Source organism: Saccostrea cucullata, unplaced genomic scaffold (genome assembly GCF_032062105.1).
Source record: "Saccostrea cucullata isolate Sc308-1 unplaced genomic scaffold, CSIRO_AGI_Scuc_v1 ctg194, whole genome shotgun sequence".
NCBI classification, from domain to species: domain Eukaryota; kingdom Metazoa; phylum Mollusca; class Bivalvia; order Ostreida; family Ostreidae; genus Saccostrea; species Saccostrea cuccullata.
The window spans coordinates 52,452-74,356 of record NW_026939778.1 but is presented as its reverse complement, the minus strand read 5'-3'; the positions used below and the strand labels follow the sequence as shown (position 1 = coordinate 74,356).

At 34.1% G+C, this 21,905-nt stretch overlaps 2 protein-coding genes across 2 annotated transcripts in view; one reads left to right on the top strand and one right to left on the bottom strand.

Annotated features, from left to right (window-relative positions):
- Positions 1-21,905, bottom strand: part of LOC134253961 (uncharacterized) — a 50,132-nt gene that overhangs the window by 9,163 nt on the left and 19,064 nt on the right. The gene's annotated exons all lie outside the window — the stretch shown is intronic.
- LOC134253965 (protein disulfide-isomerase A5-like) lies at positions 1,533-18,105 on the top strand. Its single transcript, XM_062736541.1, has 22 exons — positions 1,533-1,627; positions 3,388-3,508; positions 5,504-5,591; positions 6,448-6,513; positions 6,710-6,755; positions 8,212-8,365; positions 9,020-9,087; positions 9,735-9,826; positions 9,915-9,983; positions 10,191-10,327; positions 10,960-11,027; positions 11,119-11,213; positions 11,316-11,381; positions 11,519-11,658; positions 11,790-11,860; positions 12,361-12,489; positions 12,627-12,819; positions 13,465-13,532; positions 13,802-13,894; positions 17,061-17,131; positions 17,265-17,515; positions 17,919-18,105. The coding sequence occupies exons 1-22, from the start codon at positions 1,574-1,576 to the stop codon at positions 18,065-18,067; spliced, it is 2,289 nt and encodes a 762-aa protein (XP_062592525.1). The 5' UTR covers positions 1,533-1,573; the 3' UTR covers positions 18,068-18,105.

Below are 21,905 nucleotides of genomic sequence, written 5' to 3'. Positions count from 1 at the left end.
CCAATGAGCAGTAGGACATTGGGCCAACGTAAATTGCCAACATTGGCCCAACATAACCAACATTGTTGGGCCAACGTTGGGCCAATGTCCTCATGCTATCTGGGTATCATCATCAAACGGATAAATAACAATGTGCATGAACAAGAGGCCTATGGACATGCACATCGCTTACCTGAACCAGGTATTAGTTTAGTCTCGAAAAGGTTAATTACAGGTGACCACAAATACCCCGGAGAGATTGACATTTGAATTTACCCTTACTTCTTTGGATGTTTCTTTTACTAATCATGGCTTAAGATTTTTTCCGTCTTCTTGTTGCCCAGCCTTTGTATTACTTCGGTGTCCTTGACATTTTATATGAATCATAATGCATTGATATATTAATTTTTTTAATCATAAATCTGGTGAGCTAAAAAGTCAATAAACATCAGAAATAATTGATGTTTGCTTTATCAACTTAAGTGTGGTGAGACTTATAATTAATAATTAACAATCGCACTGAATGCTTCATTACTTCGACATTTTTCTCATTTATATAAATTTAATCATAAATCATGGTTTATGAATAAGTGTGGTGAGACTTATAATTATTAATTCCCATTCAATGATCCCACACACAAAGAATAAGTTTGGCCAAGAACGTATAAATGTACATACACCCCTGGTTAAGACTTATCTAGAATCTACCTCGATAAATTAGAATTTAGAATATCTGGATCCTCATGTTCTAAATTTTTCAAGATAAATTACTTGCATAGGAGCTTGGTTCATTTCTCCGTCTTTCAATCAAGTTAAATATCTTAATTTCTCGTTTCATTCTTTTTTATCGATGTTTAGAAAAGGTACATATTTAACATTTTAAATAGACTTGAACTATATTTTATATATTATATTGTAAATGGTGCTATATTTTATATATTATATTGTAAATGGTATAAAGCAACAATACATATATACACATAAGAGCACAAATATCACATTAAAGTTTCCCCCACACAAGTGTAACCAAAGACATTGATAAACAAGAAAAGAAAGAAATAAAAGACAAAACATTTGAGCAACACACAAAAAAATAAAAGAGTCGAACAACAAGTATATATGCACACAAACAAGGAGGAAAGGTTAAGAAAGCACAATATAAAAAAACAAAATAATAAATAAATAAATAATAACTTTTTAAAACTGAAAATTAGTATGAGGCATAGAAGTCTGAAGTCTGCAGGAGCTGCATTTACAATTTATTTCTCCGCACCAAGTTGAAATGTAATTTGAAAATTGATTATATGAGGAGAATTGCCTGGCTTCTTTGGGTAAAGAGTTCCAGAGCTTTGCTGCCTCATACCTAAATGATATAGATAAAGTATACTTTTTAAATGTAAACTGTATTTTCTTTACACATCTTGTGCATCCTCGAAAATAGTAAACTGATATGTAAATATAAGAGAAAAAATTTTATTCTATGTACAGTCAGGTTGGACATTTTAAGCAAATGTTGCGTTAATTAGTTGTATCATTATCTTAGTTGCATCGGAATTCATCGAAATTTATCATTACAAATCACGCTACGCCGGTGATGTGGCATGCGAACTGGAAGATGAAGTTTTCCTTATTTTGGCTCGCTATTGTGGTATGCATTCTATAAAGTAATTGATTTATAAAGTATGACAACCTTATCTCGATTGTCAGTAAAGTAACTCTTTTTCCGGTTGTATTTTCTGCATAAATATGATCGTCAACCACAGAGTGACAGTAACGTTGAAAAGTTCGAATTTACTCTATTTATTGACGATATCGAATCACTTGTAGTTGTATGTCTGTTTTGAAATTAAGTTATAAAAACTAAAGAATTATTATTATTATTATATGTGTATGAGTTTGGATTATCTCGCTATTGTGATATGATATTTTCAGCATGCATTTGGTGACACGTGTGATCTTTTGATAAATTCTGAAGAGATTACAGGAGATTAGTAAAATATTTGATGGGTTTAAAATATCTTTCAGGAAATTATATGTAGTGAAAACCACTAGTTATAATCATCTGACTGTGTCTCGAGACAAGCCCTCACTGGGTACATACAATGAAGCGCATAAGTCTTTCAGCTTAAATTATATGTAGTGAAAACCACCAATCAAATTGCATGACGGTATAATCATCTGACTGTGTTTTGCTAACTCCAATAAACATGATAAAATCATAATTATGTACAGATTCGTTGCAATGCGTGTTTTACTCATATATAGTTTTTTCTTATTTAAAAATGGGTACATAAGACACTTTATCATTTTAATGATAGAACATGAACGTTTCATCCAATTGGAAAATTTTACCACTAATGCGCTAAAAAAAAATGATATAAATTATAAATTCTTTTTTTTCAATTTCTCTAGATTCCTTATTTTTTTGCGAGTATTTATTATTGCTAAATGGTGCTTTAGCATCAAATTGTTAGAACAATAATTTGTGAGTGACAGTTGATAAAGAGATTTGACATTGCTTTCAGCACCATAAAAATAATAACGAGTTATTTTATTTGCCAGGGTTTCTAGCGAGCACTGCTCGCCTAGCAAGCTCCATAGACATGTGCGGAAGGGAGAAATTCAAGTTGAAATCTACATACTGCTCAAAGAAATTTTTATGAGTCCATGTGAAAAAAATACCAAACTCCCAACAGTCATTTGCAGATTGCATAGCAAGATTGTGGCTTAGGCATATAAGCAACAACTTACTTCAACAAAATACAAAGTTTAACTAGAATTGTATGCAATTTCCAGGCTAAAAAACAATTGTTTGCATTGGATGTAAACATAACTTTGTATGTGACATCATATTTTCGTCATTTAAATGGCTCTGGAATTTCCAACTTTGTCTGAAAGATCGGAGGAGCTTGGAAACTCGATCCCAATGCGTGGGGAATAGTAAAGACAGGCTAACAGAGACTAAACATTGAACCTTTAAACACACAATGCATAATAATATTTAATAATAACAATAATTACATGTGTGTTATTAAAAGAAAACTGCTCTCTCTCATGGGTGGACATATAAACCTTATGACTTGTTGGATCCAAGATTTTTCCCTATAAACTAGGGATGTTGTAAAATAGTTGTTGTATGGATTCCCTCATTCCACTTTCCTTGAAAAAATTCCCTGAACAAAAAAATTAGTGAACAAAAAAAGGGAAATTTTGAAAAAACAAAATCAGTTCCTTACCTCCTTCCTTTGTGTGATCATCCCCCTTCCCCTCTCATTAAACAATTCCAAACATAGTTTTTTTTTAAGGTTGAATCTAGCAGATAATCTCTGTGCATATTTTTTTTGTGCTAAATATGGACATTATGCAACAGATCCATACTTAATATATTGCTATATTTCTCCTTCACAGAGTCTTCTTCCATTGTATCTTGGGGCAAAAGAGAATCTCATTCAAGAAATAGATGATCTCAAAGAGTTTAAAAAGTACATCAAAACTAAACCTAATGTGCTGGTTGTGTTTGCTAAAAATAGTAAGTATTCAAGTATGCATAACTGCATACATGTATTTTTTTTTTCAAATATGCATTAGATATCAGCATCTGATTTTTTAGGCTGAGTTATATCCGTTTGTCAGCATCTGATTTTTTAGGCTGAGTTATATCCATTTGTTATGTTCATGTGTTGTGTAACTATATTTACTTATGAACAAATAGCATTTTAATTTAAAAGAAACATTTATTTGTTACATAGTGTAATTTTTGGATGCTAATGTAAAAAAAAAATATGGATAAGCCAGTTAAGAATTAGAAACTCAATATTCTGTAAATTTCTCTCTGAAATGTTGAAAGGAGAGAAATACTGTGAACCAACGTTTATTCGTGCGCAAGAAATTTTCGAGAGGTTCACAGGAGCCTCTTCATTGTGAGTATTTCTCACTGCGAACCGGTCCTTAAAGTTTCTGTGTCTATTCCAACAGATTAAATAAAGGCTTGATCGGGAAAATGAATCATCGCAAAATAGTTTCCCTGAAGTAAATCGCAAAATATTTAATTAAGTTGTCGTGAATAAAAGTTGGTTCACAGTAGCTAAAAATTTATTATCCGTCAGTAGATGCTTAATCTATCAAGTGTTTAATAAAGATGGTGAATTTCACATCCACTTGAATACTGTAAACCAACTTTTATTCGCGTGCGAGAAATTTTCGCGAAGTTCGCGAGAGCCTCGTCATCGCGAATATTTATCGCCGCGAAACGGTCCTTAAAGTGTATGTCTCTATTTAAAATAGATCCAAAAAGGCTTGGTCGCGAAAATTAATCGTCACGAATTAGTTTATTCCTGGCAAATCGCGAAATAAAGTCGTCGCGAATAAAAGTTGGTTTACAGTACACGAAGAGTGAGATTGAGAGTGAGAGTTCATCGAAGGTAGCTTGGTTCCGTATAGTTGATAGCTGTCTTATTTTGTTCAAAAAGACTTCTGATAAACAGGATAAAGATCATGCCCTCCTGTAACAATGAGAGAGAGAGAGAGAGAAAGAGAGAGAGAGAGGAGTCTGTCTGATATCTGACTTAGTAAACCTATACTTCTAAAGATAAGAGCCTCTGCAAATACCTTAAGGCACCAAGTCAAAAATATTTAGCCATGAATAACTAGTATTCTGTAGTGACCCACATTTTATTACTGATAGAATTAGACCATTAACTTGGTTATCAGTTGAACAAGGTGAAAATTAAATTTTTAAATCATATGTTCAATAATTATTTATTGTCAAGAAGAAGATAAATAAGCGATTTATCTTCACTCTCTCCTCCATGCATGATAGATAAAAGAAAACTCGTCGAAGATACATAAATAGTGGCATAACTGCTGGCATAAACTGTATTTATATGAATTACACATTGGATTCATTTAGTGTAGTATAGATGGGAACCGGGACAATTCTCTTGTTAGGGGATCAAAATATGCTCAAAATATGCAAATGTTATCAAAGGGTAAAGGTCAAGTTGTTGATAAGTTATTAAGGTCTTGAGAAATGTGAATCTGGTTGTAACATTCTGATAAAGATATATGCATTCAGAGCTTTATCAGTGAATACAGAACAAAAACTTATTCTGTTATTCTGATGTTACCTGTATAGACCAAAGTCTTTGGGATGTAATTCTCTGTAGTGAAAACTGGTACTGATTTCTAGTCAGTACATGTATCAAGTAACAGTCTTCTTACCCTACCTATTAAATAGAATATACTGTATTTTTACTGAAAATATCTGCTTGTCAGACTCTGGACTCCAGTCTGTCAGAGGAGTATATCCAAAGCTTAAATGTAAAAGTTTTCCTTCTCAGTGTCTGTAACACTTGAGGATACCCATCTCCTATCCATGACTCCTATAAAACTCAATATAATTCAATGAGATTTTCACAGTAAAGAAAGCCCAGACAGCTCTATATCTTATAATTGATAAATAATTTATTTTAGAAATTCAATTTTTCCAGAAAATTCAATGACAGTACAATGTATTTGTTTACAGGTAAAGCTCTCTCACAGTATAGACGGACATTCAGTGAAGTCTCTCAAGAGATGAAGGGCAAGGCCTCACTAGTCATTGTGGACTGTGGGTAAGTGAAAACAAGAGTTTGCTGAAAATTTTACCTCATATAAACCAAAGACTCAAGTGATGTTTCTTATTAATTAAAAAACTGCTGTTTGTTAGTGTTGAGGAAGGTTCAGTTACTGAGTATTTAATGTGTAATTAAATGTCAGCATGACAGTTTAATTAATTTGCAACCCTACGCATGTAGTACATGGTAGCTATAGATTCAAATTTGCACTTGTTGAACCCTACAGATGATAGGTATGAACAGTTTCAGCAAAACTTTTTCAAGAAAAATGAGACTGCAGTTTGTTTAAGTATTTGGAAACATGTTTAAAGAAAGGTTCTATGTATGCCTCACCTTGCAAGGACTTGAACAATCCTACATATTACAAACTTTATTATTCAGAAAAGAAATTTGCCTATGGGCTTCTAGCTTAACTTTTTATTAAGATTTATCATCTCAACATATACATTACTTTCTGGAGCTAATTCTGTGTTTTCAGTGGTTGACTAATATGGTTTCAAGGCATAGAATTGTACACTGGTAAAATGATGTCCTATTTTATTTCCGTTCAAATCATGAAAAGTCTCAATAAATTTTGTCTTGTTTGTAATTTACCAAAGGCTGATTTTTTGCTTTGTACATATATGCACTTAAAAGTCTCTTTATAACTTAACTTTTTTTAAATACACAATATGAGAAGGGCTCAGAGTTGATTACATGAATCAAATATTTCTCAGTAAAAAGTTTTCATACAAAACTTGCTCAAGGTTTACATACCAGAAGTGACAAATCAATAACAAACACAACAATATTGAGTGTTGATTGACATGATTTGGTTTTGTAATTTGTGATTTTATATATTGATATTTTTCAGGGAAGCCAAAAAATTGTGTAAAAATATGAAAGTAAATCCAGCAAGTATTGAATTAAAGCATTACAAGTGAGTATACACAATGTCCCCTCAATTGTTAATTGAAATTACTACAACCCTTTTCCTTTTTCTCATTTTTTTGACATCTGTATATACTTTCATTCTGCTTATTCTGTGAATAAAGGAAAAGATTTTAATGAAAGACAATGTTCTGGATGCCTTTTGAAATCCTTTTGCATGCTTTGATCTTTATCCTATTTTACAGAGGTGGAAATTTTAATAAAGATTATGACAGGAAGATGGTTACTAAGGTAGATATTTATGTTGTGTGTTTTAATTGTTACAATTTGTTAGTCTAAGTATTGCTTGTAGTTGTACCTACATGTACAAGTATGCAAATTTTATAGATATTTTTTAATACCTCCAGTAACCATGACATTTTACATGCATATATTTACATCCACTGAATAATTTCTCCTTTATTTCTTAAGAAAACCCATTGGGTTCATCACTGCATGAACTACATTAGGCATGTCGCCAGTACAGATTTCTTGATCAATGGCTGTTCCATCAGTGAAACGTATAAAGACATTTGCATCATTAATACAATAATTAACCTTTTTATTCAAACTTTAAATGATTATTTAAACATGATATAAATATAAACATAAAATGCATTACTAATATACTATTGCAGAAAAAATCATAACCCGCTTACGTGGGTTATGTATTTTTTCAGCAACATTTCTCTTTAATAGAAAGCATTTTATTGTTTAAATAATATACTGGAATCAAATGTACTTTTGTATAGTTATTGAAAAAATATGTTCTAAGTTTAATACATGTGGCATCTGTACCAGACTTGCAGGTTTGGGAACCATGATCTTAATCTATAGCATGATTTGGAGGCTACATTTGTCCTCCTATTTTTTTCTTCAGTGGCTTTGATTAAGGTTAGCTTTTAGGTCTGGTTCTGGTTTTATTACAATGGTCTCCAATCATACTCTCACAAATGGGTACAGTCCACTAATTGTTTTACCATAGGCGACAATGTTAACATTTCTTCTCCATAGCGATGGCCCTAATTTTCGTTCATCAGTGAGTGAACCCCTCAAATCAAAGCACATCAACTTGTCTTTCCCTGGTTAAAATCTTGAGGTGGCATGTCAGATTTGTTTTCCAGCAAAATGTGTCTGACTGTGGGAACCTCTGAAAATGAGAGTGAAAGTGGGGAATTTCTGACTTCTCACTGATGTTATAATGCACAAAATAATTTGGCTGATCTTTTTGATAAATTACATTTGCCAAGCTATTTTGGTATGAAAGATACTCCTTATCAACAAGTATGAGGCTCAGCTTAGTACATCTTCACAATTTTTTTTATGCAAGTCTGCAAATTAAAGAACTTGTAATTTTTTCTGCACTACTTTCTTCTCCTACCGAGTCTTAAAATAATTAGATGGATGTACCCAAATGATTTGTATATGGATCCATAGTCAGAAGGCATGTTATTTGACCAACGTTTATTCTTGAATGTCTTTCTGTAAGATTTCCTACTGAGATGAGATTTGACAGCCTTTGATTATGAACTATTGCATGATTTAAGTTATTGAAAGAACATTCATTAAGAGTCTTATCTTTCTGGCTTTATTCTTCAAAATCCAATAATCTTTCAAAACTTGCGCTTTAAAATATCTTGTAATCTCAATTTAGCAGAAAACTCATTATAAGGGATATACTTTGTAATTAACTAATTTTTTGTTGTAGTCCATGGTAAATTTCCTGCTGGACCCTACAGGGGATATACCCTGGGAAGAGGAGTCAGGGGCAGAAGATGTGGTCCATGTAGAATCCCCCAAGGCCTTCAACAAAATGCTCAAAAAACAGAAACAGCCTATGCTTGTCATGTTTTATGCTCCCTGTAAGTCAGATTTAATAATTAGTACAGTTCTCAGTTAACCTTGGCTTGGACTTTCAGAAAGGCATGGCATTCTCGACATTACATAGTTAGCACTGAAATTTACACAGCTTTCATTCACTGTTGAAATAAACATGGGATAGAAATTTAGACAAATGTCAATGAGTGTAGCAAATATCTAGTAACATTGTCTCATACGGCAAAGAGGTGGGGCTTAAAGAGTCTTATCATTGTCTACAACTATTTAAAGTTCCTGATGTTATTAATTTCTTAACCATTGAGAATCTATTCGCCATTAGACAGATGCTAACTACATAGCACCAAGAATGCCCATGCCTTTCTGAAAGTCCACTGTTAACTGAGGATTGTACTATTTAACAAATCTGTGTATTTATAGATGTATTTTGCTTCATTATAAATTGGATGAAATATAGATGAGTATTGATGCTTTTCTGATACGATAACGTGTATATCCTATCTAAGGTTAAGGATATATAACTCAAGACAAAAAAAATTGAGGCATATATTGGAAAAAAAAAAAATTGAATAGAAGTGGCATAAGTAATAAATTTCTAAAGTTTGCTTTGTGCTATTTCTCCTTAATAATAAGTTCAATTTTGTTATAAGAATCAAATACAGAGTCTTTGTTTATAACAGGGTGTGGGTTTTGTAAAAGGTTAAAGCCAGATTTTGCTGCAGCTGCCTCAGCACTAAAAGGAGAAGCAGTAAGTAGTACTCTAGTAGTAGTAATGGTCTACCAGAGATTTTAAGTATTGTTCTGTTGAAGTGCTACTGAAGATTAAAATTATCCCGCTTCAGACAAATTTGTTGATTACTGATTGGATAAAGGCTAATCACAAGACGCCCTGAAATTTTCCATATTACGTCTATATCCTATCGAGGCGTAATATATATAACTCAACGACAAAAAAAATTCGAAGCGTTGTATTGTAAATAAAAATGGCGGCTAGAAACGGTTAAACGTAGGTAGTTCAGTTAAATTTCTTGTTACCGTAACGATATTTTATGTTGATTGTTATTGGATAAAAACTAATATTTTCATAATATGCACAAATATTTTTTTATATTGAAAAAGGTCTTCAGCGGGATTTTGCTTACACAGTCAGCACTGAAAGGACGAAGCAGTACAGGGTGTGAAATGGAAATAGTAGTAATGGTCTCGCCCAGAGATTTTCCATTTCACACCCTGTATTGTTCTGTTGAAGTGCTACTGAAGATTAATATAAGTAATGTTCTACTGGAAATCATTGTAAGTAATGTTCTATTGAAGGTCACTGAGTAGTCTTTCTTCACAGTGGCTTTTTGGTTAATGCATGGAGGTTTGCGTTATAAAATAAATTTTTATACGTAGGTTCTTGCTGGGATAGATGTAGATAAGCCCCATCAGATGGAGCTACGATCAGAGTACAACATCACTGGCTTCCCAACTCTGTTTTATTTTGAGTAAGTCTTCATTACAACAATACAGAGCAGACAAGTACACTTTACTAAATGTGATGTAACCAACTGCATGTATCACTTAATGTTGTAGGAAAGGGAGGAAGAAGTTTGCCTATGGAGGAGAAAACAATAAAGACGGCATTATCAGCTGGATGAAAGAGTAATACTGATGTACACCATTAAAAAACAGAAATGTTTGGGAGGGTTTAAAGTTTGAGTTATTATATGGAAATAATTCTCAACTTGTCTCAAAGTTCCTAGTTATTTTTAATATATGTTGAGTAACAATATTCAGATAAAAAAATGCCACAAGTAAGACTTTTTTTTACATTTCGAGTTTTATATGTAGTAGTGACTTTTCTTGAAGCCCCAAGCCTCCTCAACCTAAGGCAGAAGAGAAGTCGTGGTCTGACGAGCCGTCTGACGTCGTACACTTGACTGATGACAACTTCTCCACATTCCTGGCAGAAAATCCATCTGTTCTAGTCATGTTTTATGCTCCTTGTAAGTTCTGATGCAAATGGTATTTTTTTAATTCAGATGTTAAGTTCATTTAAGTGTTTAATATTCATTTTCATTGCAGGTTTATTTTCAATTTTTTCATAGTAGGGGAAAAAACATTACACTGTCATAACACTATTTAAAATTAGAGGAAATCCTAGATTTTAAAAATAAAGGAAAAATAGATTTTGTTTATGTGTGAAATGTAGAAAAGACCATAAAAGAAATTGAAACTATATATCATAACCCTGTTTTATTATACCGATATACAAAAGTAAAAAAAAAAAAAGAGGTTTACAAATGACAGGGAATTAGCTTCTGGAGTGGGGATTAGCTTACTTGACTAACGCACAGGGATTAGTCCATTAACATTATACCGATACAAAAGAAAAATCTATAGGATGACCAATAACAGGGAATTAGCTTCCGAAGCTGGGATTAGCTCATTGGACTAACGTACGGGGATTAGTCCATTCAATGTGATTTCTAGGGAATTATTCACATTTTACTACCCAATTCTTGTATAGGAAAAAATCAGTAGAGGCATAATAATCTTGACTAATGCATTCCTCCTTTGACATTATTTACATGATCATGTGCAGATATAGTAAAATTGTTATTATAAAACATTTTAGGGTGTGGACATTGTAAAACCATGAAACCTGAATATACAAAAGCAGCAGCCACATTAAAGAAGGATGACGTAAGTTTTTTTCCATGTTTTATAAGTTTAGCAGCCCTTTTGCATTAATATAAGATTGAAATTAAGAGGAGATAAACCTTTTTATCCACAGATTAAAGGTGTTCTAGCAGCAGTTGATGCTACAAAAGAAAAGAAAGTAGGAGATCAATTTAAAATCACGGGTTTCCCTACAGTCAAATACTTCAAGTACGTACTTATTATTATTTCAAGTTATCTGCTTATATGACAACTACATTGTATATCTGAAACAAAACTGAGAAAACTACAGAGAGTGCCTTCTAATTTCAGAGATGGAGAATTTGCTTTTGATGTCAGTGAGAGGACGGAGGATAAAATTGTGGAGTTTATGAAAAAGTAAGTACAGTGATAGTAAAGGTAATGTTAAAGTAAATGCATTGTATAAAAATTGTATGCAGGTACGGTACATTACGTACCATGTCCAGTTATGTCCCTTAACATATCTTTTGTATTACAACACTTTTGATTGTCAGCCCATCAGAACCGCCCCCTCCACCACCCCCAGAGCAGAACTGGGCAGACGTACCCAGCGATGTGGTCCACCTGACAGATGAAAACTACAAATCATTTCTCCGCAAGAAGAAGCACGCCTTGGTCATGTTTTATGCACCTTGTGAGTTTTCATGAAGGAAATATATGTAGAGCACATGCAATCATGTTATGGTAATGGAAGCATGAATTTATGAATATACAGATGGAAAAATGACATGTATATTAAGTGAATTATTTTACTATAACTTGCAGGGTGTGGACATTGTAAGAAGGCAAAACCAGAATTCCAGAATGCAGCAGCAAAGTTAGCAGACGACACAAAAGTAAGGAAAATAAAATACTCTGGCTTGTATGAAATCTCAATTTCCTTAAATTTTATAAAGACAGAGCTGCCAACCCTTACGATTTTGGCGTAAGTCTTATGAAATTAGCGTCCAAAATACGCCTTACGATTTCTCTCTATATTTTTCTGATTTCGGTTTTTCTCAATCAAAGTTTATAATACCGGAAATTTCATAACTGGCCATCTACAGTTTCTACTATTATAATTAAATATTCATAATCCTTACAACGCTTGCTTGTATCGTCCTTTCGATCTCAGATGGCTGATCACATTCATGCCAATGTTTTAAAATAAAAAAATGAAAACGTGCCTCAAAGTGCACCGATTACTTGTTTATTTACAAAGCATCTTCAGTAACAGGGATCTAAGGCGGTCCCCGGACCACGCCTTACTATTTTTCATTTTAGAATGTTGGCAGCTCTGTAAAGATATCAAATAGGGCATGCAATTTCCAGTATTTCAAATAAGTTTTATTTGTAGGTAGCTTTTGCAGCAATAGATTGTACAGTTCACCAGGCATTATGTACACAGAATGAGGTCACAGGGTACCCTACATTGAAGTATTTTAATTATGGCAAGAATCCACAGAACTACATGGGAGGCAGAGAGGTACTTTTGGATATTTTCAAAGACAATATGCTTTTGGTTTAAAAAATGATGGTGCTGTTTGTCTTTCTTTCAAAAAAAAAAAAGATAAGCTATACAGTTCAAGAGATTGAATTTGATAAAGGATACATTATCTATAGGAGGCAGATTTTGTGAAGTTTATGAAGGACCCCTCCAACCCTGGTGCCACGCCCCCTCCTCCCCCGGCAGAACCCCCCGAGAAGCAGTGGGCAGACATCAAGGGCATGGACAGCCTACACTTCCTAACTACCTCAAACTTTGATACGTTCCTCCAGGAGCACAACTCAGTCCTAGTCATGTTCTATGCTCCCTGTAAGTATTCAGTTATAGGCCCCCTGTAAGTATTAGAATCATGAATCTCTTGGAATCATTTGAATCTACGCTTTCCTGTAAGTATAGGAATCTATGCTCCCTTATGCTATCCTGTAAGTACTGAAATCATTTGAATCTATGCTCCCCTGTAAGCATTGGAATCATTTGAAACTACACTCTCTGGTAAGTTTTAGAATCATTTGGATCTGTTCCCCTTTGCTTTCCTGTTATATTGGAATCATCTGAATCATTGATACCTTGTCACTGATCTCTAGAAACAAGTACATGTACAAAGGTCAATGCTTCTTATAAATCAGGACATAAACTCTGCCAAAGAGGTTTGGTTTTGGTTTTATTTGTTTCCAAGTGTTTAGGATTAACACATACTTTGTTTGCTCATTTTTATGTTGATGTTTGAAAGGTACAATGTATTTAGACCAGAAAAATATTTGCATTGTACAAATAGACTGCAGTGTACTCTTGATGAATGTCACTCAGTTGGCAGGAGTCTTTTATAACAGTTTTAAATTTTACTTCATTTGCTTGTAAAGTAAGCTCAAAGCTCAGTACCACAATATTTGAGCTTTGTTAGAGATCCGTTGCTGTCTTCTGACTAACCTATTCTGTGTTGTCTGTGTTCTACAGGGTGCGGGCATTGTAAAGCTATGAAGCCAGCCTACGGAGAAGCTGCCAGTCTACTCAAACAAGAAAAGGTAGCAGGTCTTACAACAAGCCAAATCAATTCAGATTCTGGAAATTAAGTAAATATATGTAAAACTTTCCTTATTTGCAATTTGTAAGGAATGAATCTGTATTAAAAAAAAACATTATTTATTTGTGGTATCTTTCTGAATAAGAACAGGATATGATTATAAAACCTTCAAGCATGTACAGAAAAAGCATGATGGCTTTGATTATATAACATAGTATGATTAACAAGATATAAAGAATGCTTTATAGTAATATAAGGCTTGACTTCCAGGTTAATGGTGTACTGGCGGCAGTGGATGCGACCGCTGAACCCTCGCTGGGATCTCGATTTAACGTCAGGGGATACCCAACATGTAAGTCACTGCTTGAGTTATGTTACCATGAAGTCTTTGCATGTAATTTTTCTTACATTTCCTATGGTTTTAGTAGTAAATTTTTGTATACATTCATGGACTGAATCAGCACAATGCAATTTGTTATTCCAACAACTTTTTATAAACAGTTGAGTTTCATTGCTTTTAGCTCACCTGAGTCAAAGGCTGATCAAAATTTGTTCATTGACTGATGTGGTGGTTAATTTTTTCACATTTTCATCTCCTTCAATAGAACCACCAGGGCAATTTCAACCAAACTTGGCACAAATCTTCGTTGGTTAAAGCTAATTCAAATTTGTATGTTCAAGGGAAGATAATTAAGAATTCATAAAATTTAACGGCATCGTTTTAAAATTGTCCTCTCAAGAACCTCTACAAAAGATAAAATTTAGTCAAAAGTTTCATAGTGGAGATTCAATTTCATTCAAATCGTGACCTCCAGGAGTAGGTTGGGGCGACAGTGGGTGATCAAAGTGTATCATAGGTATGTATAGAAAAACTTTTAAATATTTTCTTCGTTAGAACAGCATAACCATTGTTAGTCATTTTCTATATGAAAGCATCACTGGGTAGTATAGATTTAATTTTGTTCTAATTGTGATCCCCAGGGTTATTGGTGGGCAACAATGGGCAAACAAAGTTTTACATGGGTATATGTATAAAAAAAATTCTTCTTCTCAAGAACAGCAAAGCCATGTTTAGGTCATACACTGTATTTATATAGAAGTTTCCTTGAGAAGTGTAAATTCAGATTTGTTAAATTCATGACCCTTGGGGATAGATAAGGCCACAACATATCAAATTTCAAGACATAAAACTATTGGGGGGAAATCTATTGATAGAGAACAGCAACATGACACAAAAACTCATGTGAGCAATTTGGCCTATAGGCCTCTAGTAAAGGAGGAAAACATTACTAGATCACCCATTGTTAAAGAACCTGTGATATTTTTAGACCTCACCATTTTTGCCTAAATCATCACTTCAATTGATGCATCAAGAAAATCAGAGTTGTATATTTATACCTCACACTTTTCATTAATTGTTGTTCGTTTTCCTTTGCTTCAGTGAAATATTTCAAGTAAGTGTTGTATTCGTGCACTGTAGTTATTTCATCTATATGCACTTGTGCATTGTAGATATTTAATGCACTTGCTTGTATTTGTGCGGTGTAGATACATGTATTTTAGCCATATGCACATAAATATATCTGCACTGTAGATATTTCATCCTGCACATGCTTAATCATGTTTTATCGTATAATGCATGAAGCCCAATCACTGTAGCAAGAGGGACTGTGTATTGTGAGGGAAAAGGGTATAGACCATTTCACGATATTTGCTGTTCTATTCTTTTGCAGAGCGAAATGATGTATTTTGGTGAAATATGACGTAAAAGCAATTGTTTTTTATATTTAAAAAGGGGAACCACAGTTATCGTGAAAGGGCTAATTATGATGTTTCATATTTCAGAAAAATAGTGCAATTATGAATAGATCATGAGGAGATTATGATCTGACAAAAAAGTCACAGTTTGGAGGGGGGAAATGACATTTTTACACATGCTAGGAAAGGATCTTGATTTTTAATGAGTTTGGTCTTATCATGTCGTATGCATACCTTTAAAACAATCAAATAAATTATACCTACATGTAAGCTAAAAGCTCAAGTGAGCTTTTCTAATCACCCATTGTCTGTCGTCCATCTGTTTGTAAACTTTTCACATTTTCAAGTTCTTCTCAAGAACCACTGGGCCAATTTTAACCGAACTTGGTACAAAGCATCCTTAAGTAATGGGGGTAAAAATTGTTAAAATGAAGGACCAAGCCCCCTTACAGAGGGAGATAGCAAGAAAAGACAAAAATAGGTATTACCTACCTGGGGTAGAGTAGAGTCTAAATTGTTCAAATCAATACCCCTGGGTAAGGGAGGGCCACAATAGGGAATCCAAGTTTGACTTTGAAATACAGTGTATAGGAAATTGTTAAAATCATGACCCCAGGGGGTAAGGTGTATATGCCACAGTAGGGAATCCATGTTTTACATTGAAATATATTTACATGTAGCAAAAATATTTGAAAATCTTGAGAACTACTGAGCACAAAAAGCTGAAACTTGTATGGAAGCATCCTTGGGAAGTGTATAGTTCAAATCATGACACTGGGGGTAGGACGGGGCCACAATAGAGAATCCGAAGTTTTATATTGAAATATAAAGGAAAAATCTTTTCAAGAACTGCTGAGCCAGAAAAGTTGAAACCAAAGTGGATGCATCCTGAGGTAGTGAAGATTCTATATTGTTTAAATCATGACCCCGAGGGAAGGAGGGGACACAATAGGGAATCAAGATTTACATTGAAATATTTAGCAAAAAACCTTTAAATCTTCACATTGAAATATTTAGCAATAAATCTTTAAATCTTCTTCTTAAGAACCACTGAGCCAGAAAAGCTGAAACCCATGTGTAAGCATTTACCAAAAGATACTTTATTTGATAGTCCAGTGGTTCTTCTGAAGAAGTTGAGGAAAGTGAAACCTTCACACACTAAGCCTACCAGCGCAGCAAATAGCAAAAGGTCACCCAAGTGACTGGTGACCTAAAATTGAAAATAATTCAAAGATATCTTAAAATGTAATTTTATCGCATGAATTTGCTCAGATTATCATAATTTACTTGTTTTATTGCAGCATGTACATAATGTTGTACATGTATATCTTACATTTATCTTATTATACATCATATGTAAGTAAGAGTGATTTACAGTAACATGGTTCTGTAATCATTATATGCTGTGAATAACTTGTAGTTGGAAAAGGATGCATGTCAAAGAGCTTAAAGAGTGAAAGGAGGACATAATACATAAATGTATAAAAATACTACAATAATATGTAATATTTTATAAAGCACAGTTTAATTGCTAATACTTAACAAGAAGAAAAAGTTTAATATTCTATTGAATAACAAATGTATGAAAACCAATACACTGTATATACATAAGTAGTTATAGAATAAATTTTCAGGAAGATATGTAAAATATTTATGTATGTTCAAGATTTGCTAAATGTTAAATTTTTATGTTTTAAATTAATTATCAAGATACAAGTAACTTGCTGAGGGTGACCTATGAACATATGTTTATTACTTCATTGATTTAAACAGAAATGGTCAGGAAGCATTTGACTACCAAAGTGGGAGGAGTACAAAAGATCTTGTATCTTTCATGAAAGAGTAAGTCGTTTTTATCCATTGAAATGTAACAGTTCATAAAATTAATCAACTTACCAAGAACAAAATGGTCCATTACTGTATGGCTGTAATATATTTTTCCCCACTGGTATATAGTACATATTTCTAATTTTAGTCCCAAGGAGCCACCCCCTCCCCCGGCCCCCGAGCCGGCCTGGAGCACGGTACCCAGTAAGGTCAACCATCTGACCTCCAAAGACTTTAAAACATTCCTCAAGTCCAAAGCCAGTGTACTAGTCATGTTTTATGCACCTTGGTGTGGACATTGTAAGAAAGCTAAGCCTGACTTCCAGGAGGCTGCAGATAAAATGGCCAAGGAGTCCAAATCAAAAGCATTCGCTGCCGTAGATTGCACAACTAATGAAGGTATGAGATTGTTTTTAATCAGTCGTGGAAATAATTTTATCCACTGTAATAAAACTGGGACAATACAATGTTTTGAGAATTTTTATAGAACCTCTTTGAAAACAAATACATGTATCTCCAGTTCTCCATGGATACTTATACAGTAAAACTAAGTTACAACAAAGTCACTGGGACCAATGAAATTACTTTGCTATATCCATGATTCATTATATCGGTACACTGTATAAGAAATTCATTAAATATATATAGCTGGGGATACAAGATAACTTCCCTATATCTGTGAATTGGCAATATCCTTGTTTATGCAACTAAATGAGTATTACTGTACCATTCATGTATTTTCTTCTTACATTAAAATTTTGGAAATTATAAGTGTTCTATGACTTTCATATTTCTTTTCCAGATATCTGTTCTACAGAGAAAATAGAGGGATATCCAACCATTAAACTTTATAGTGATGGAATTTTTATGGCAGATTATAATGATGATAGAAAGGCTAATAAATTTTACGACTTTTTAAAAAATGCACCAGTAGTAAAAGAGGAACTGTAATATCTCCTAGCCTATTTATATTTAATAAATTTTATTACCTACAATCTTTGTTTATTTCATTACATAGTTGGCATTATTATCATTCTGCAAAAATATTCTATTGCAATTATACATGTATAAGGAAAGGAGGAATGAATAAAGAAAATATATTGCTGGGCTGGGACTCAAATCCGGGACCTCTATTAGGAGCCACTCAGGTCAATATCCACAGGCCACCAAGCCGTAACTTCTGCACTATTTGAAGACAATAATTATGAAAAAATTTATAAAAGAATATTTTTTTATTTCATTGTACAATGAACTTTATTGACAGGAATAGAGTAAATTTTTCATCTGGATATTAACTTTGTAATAACTAAGTTTTAGTAGCTCATACATGATACTAAGTTATCATAAATTTTAATTATATAGTATATAATTATATTAATAATATGTCATTATAATTTATCTCCCCTTGGAAGAGGGTGTGGCCCTTCATTTTAACAAACTTGAATCTCCATCACCCAATGATACTTTATAGCAAGTTTGGTTGAAATTAGCCGAGTGGTTCTTGAGAAGTCGAAAATGTAAAATGTTTACAGACAGACAGACGGACGCCGGACAAAATGTGATCGGAAAAACTCACTTGAGCCTTCGACTCAGGTGAGCTAATAAGAGGGACTGTGAGCAATAAGTTCATTAAATGATACCCTCGCCCCCATATGGTTATAAAGGCAAAGTCCATGTCTTGCACTGGGAGACACGAAATAAGTGTTGGATCAAAAAGTAAAATAGGTGATCACAATGGCACTATAAAACAAGGATTCTGTGAGAGTCTCATTAACTTTCATTCAGTGGTAAAGGAGGAGTTGCAGATAAGAGATGGGTACCGAAAGCATAACTGATGGACGTAAAGGAGATGTACATCCTGATCACTATATACCCTCCCTCTTTTCAAGGGTTCACTTGAACAATGTCAAAGCCACTGGCTAATAATTAATGCAATCTTTAAAAATCTTCTTTACTCCTGAACATCAAGCAACCAAACTGTTGGCATGATTGTAATCAGCATTGAGCCCTCTACCAAAATGTGAAATTCATGGCCCCAGGGTCAGGGGTTCTGGTCTTAGGGAGGGGTTCTAATGATCATATAGTGAAAATCCAATAATTCTTCCGAAAAATCTTCTCCTCTGCTCCTGGATATAAAGCCGATGAAGTGTTTACATAGTCATTATGAAGAAGGTTGCCTCTATCAAAATTGTGAATTTAATGGCCCCTGGGTCAGGAATTCTGGTGTAAGGACAGGATTCTATTGATTATATAGTAAAAAGGCACTGATTTTTATTGCTATATTATATTGCTATAAATATTGCTATCGGTTTTCGTCCATCGTCGTGCATCGTGTGTTAACATTTGAACATATTCAGCTTCTTCTCTGCAACCACTGAACCAATTTCAACCAAATTTGGCACAAAGCATCTATAGGTGAAGGGGAACAAAAATTGTGAATTCCATGATCCCTGCCCCCCTGGGGCCTGAGGGGTGGGGCCAAAACCACTAAAATTAATGCAATCTTTAAAAATCTTCTTCTTTACTCCTGGACATCAAGCAGTCAAACTGTTTGCATGATTGTAATCAGTATTGAGTCCTCTACCTAAATTGTGAAATTCATGGCCCTGGGGTCAGGGGTTCTAGTGCTAGGGCAGGGCTAAATAAGTAGATAGTGAAAATGCATTATTTCTTTGAAAATCTTCTTCTCTGCTCCTGGGTATTAAATAAACCAAGTAAGTACATAGTTATGATGGGCAAGAGTGCCTCTACCAAAATTGTGAATTTTAAGGCCCCAGGGTCAGGGGTTCTGGTGTTAGGGCGGGGCTCTATTGATTATATGGTGAAAATACATGAATTCTTTGAAAATCTTCTTCTCTGCTCCTGGGTATTAAATAAACTACTAGTAATTAAGTGCATAGTTATGATAAGCAAGAGTGCCTCTACCAAAATTGTGAATTTTATGGCCCTAGGGTCAGGGGTTCTGGTGTTAGGGCGGGGCTCTATAGATTGTTTAGTGAAAATACATGAATTCTTTGAAAATCTTCTTCTCTGCTCCTGGGTATTAAATAAACCAACTAAGTGCATAGTTATGATGAGCAAGAGTGCCTCTACCAAAATTATGAATTTTGTGGCCCCAGGGTCAGCTGTTCTGGTGTTAGGGAGGGGCTCTATTGATTATATAGTGAAAATACTTGAATTCTTTGAAAATCTTCTCTGCTCCTAGGTATTAAATAAGCTAAGTGCATAGTTATGATGAGCAAGAATGCCTCTTCCAAAATTGTGAATTTTATAGCCCCAGGGTCAGGGGTTCTGGTGTTAGGGTGGGACTCTGTAGATTATATAGTGAAAATACATTAAATCTTTGAAAATTTTCTTCTATGCTCCAGGGTATTAAGTAGATGTACTACCTATATAGTTATGATGGACAAGGGCCCTAAACTTCCAGAATTGTGAATTTCAAGGCCCCAGGTTCAGGGGTACCATAGAGGGGGGGGGCTGTACTTATATACTGAAAATGAATGAATGGTTTGAAATCTGCTCCTTGGCATTAATCAAATATCAAGGCCTAAGGGTCAGGGGTTCTTGTGTGGTATGGGCACTACTGATTATTGCTGAATATTACTGATTAGTTGAAGTGCATTTTTGTTCCCCTACCCTGCGTATGGGTATTAAGTAAACAAACTAAGCAACTGCTAAGTGTATTGTTATGATGATCAATGGTTCCTCTTTCAAAATTGTGAATGCCATAGCATCTGGCTTAAAACATGAATCAAATTCAATCACTGGAAAGTTGTTGCATGATGCTCAGGTGACCTATAAGGCCCATGGACCTCTTGTTTGAAAATCTTCTCCTCTGCTCCTTGGTATTAAACCAATGAACTATATGTACATAAGTATGATGAAGAGGGGTGCCTGTTCCAATATTGTGAATTTCATGGCCCTTGGGCAGGAGTGTTTGGAGTGGGGACACTCTAATGATTATATATTGAAAATGATTTTTTGCTTTGAAATATGCTTTTTGTTGGTATTGATCAAACATTTATAATAAACAAGGGTGCTTTTTCCAAAACTGTGAAATGTGTGGCCCCAAGGTCAAGGATTGCTTTGGTGTTGGGCACTACTGATTATATTATAGTGAAAATGCATATTTTCTTTGTTCCTCTGCTCTGTCTCTGGGTATTAGGTAATCAAAGTAAGCATGCCAAATGTGTTATAATGGGCAATGGTGCCTCTTTCAAAATTGTGAAATTTTTGGCCTTTGGTTTAAAACACGAACCAAATTCATTTGTTGGCAAGTTGTTACATGTTACTCATGTGACCTATAAGGCCCATGGGCTTCTTGTTCATGTCAGCAACTACTGTGGCAAAGGACTTCTGTTTATCAAGAACTAGTCTCCTTGATGCGCAGTTAATTTCAAACATGTGATGTAAGGACCCTCTCCTTACTTTGAAACTTTAGTGCATTAAGCTTTAACTGCACTTTGAACCTTTGCTATGAAATTTTACACAACTCCCTATGGCTAAAAGAAGTCCACTTACTATTGATTTTGAGGTCAAATATCAAGGTTGTATATTCATATTCCCAGAAAACTTCAATTTTGGGGGTGATACTGTATGTGAAGAATCTTTTGCAATGAAATGTTATACCATAACTCCCTATAGCCCTTGCCACTGTTGTTCATGCTGCTGTTTTTGTTGATGAAAATCAATGTCAGGAATTGAAAAAAAATATATTGGTGAAATTTGGAGCAAAGAAGATTTTACCAAACTGTTACAGAAATGTTAAATTCTGTAATTAATTTGGAAA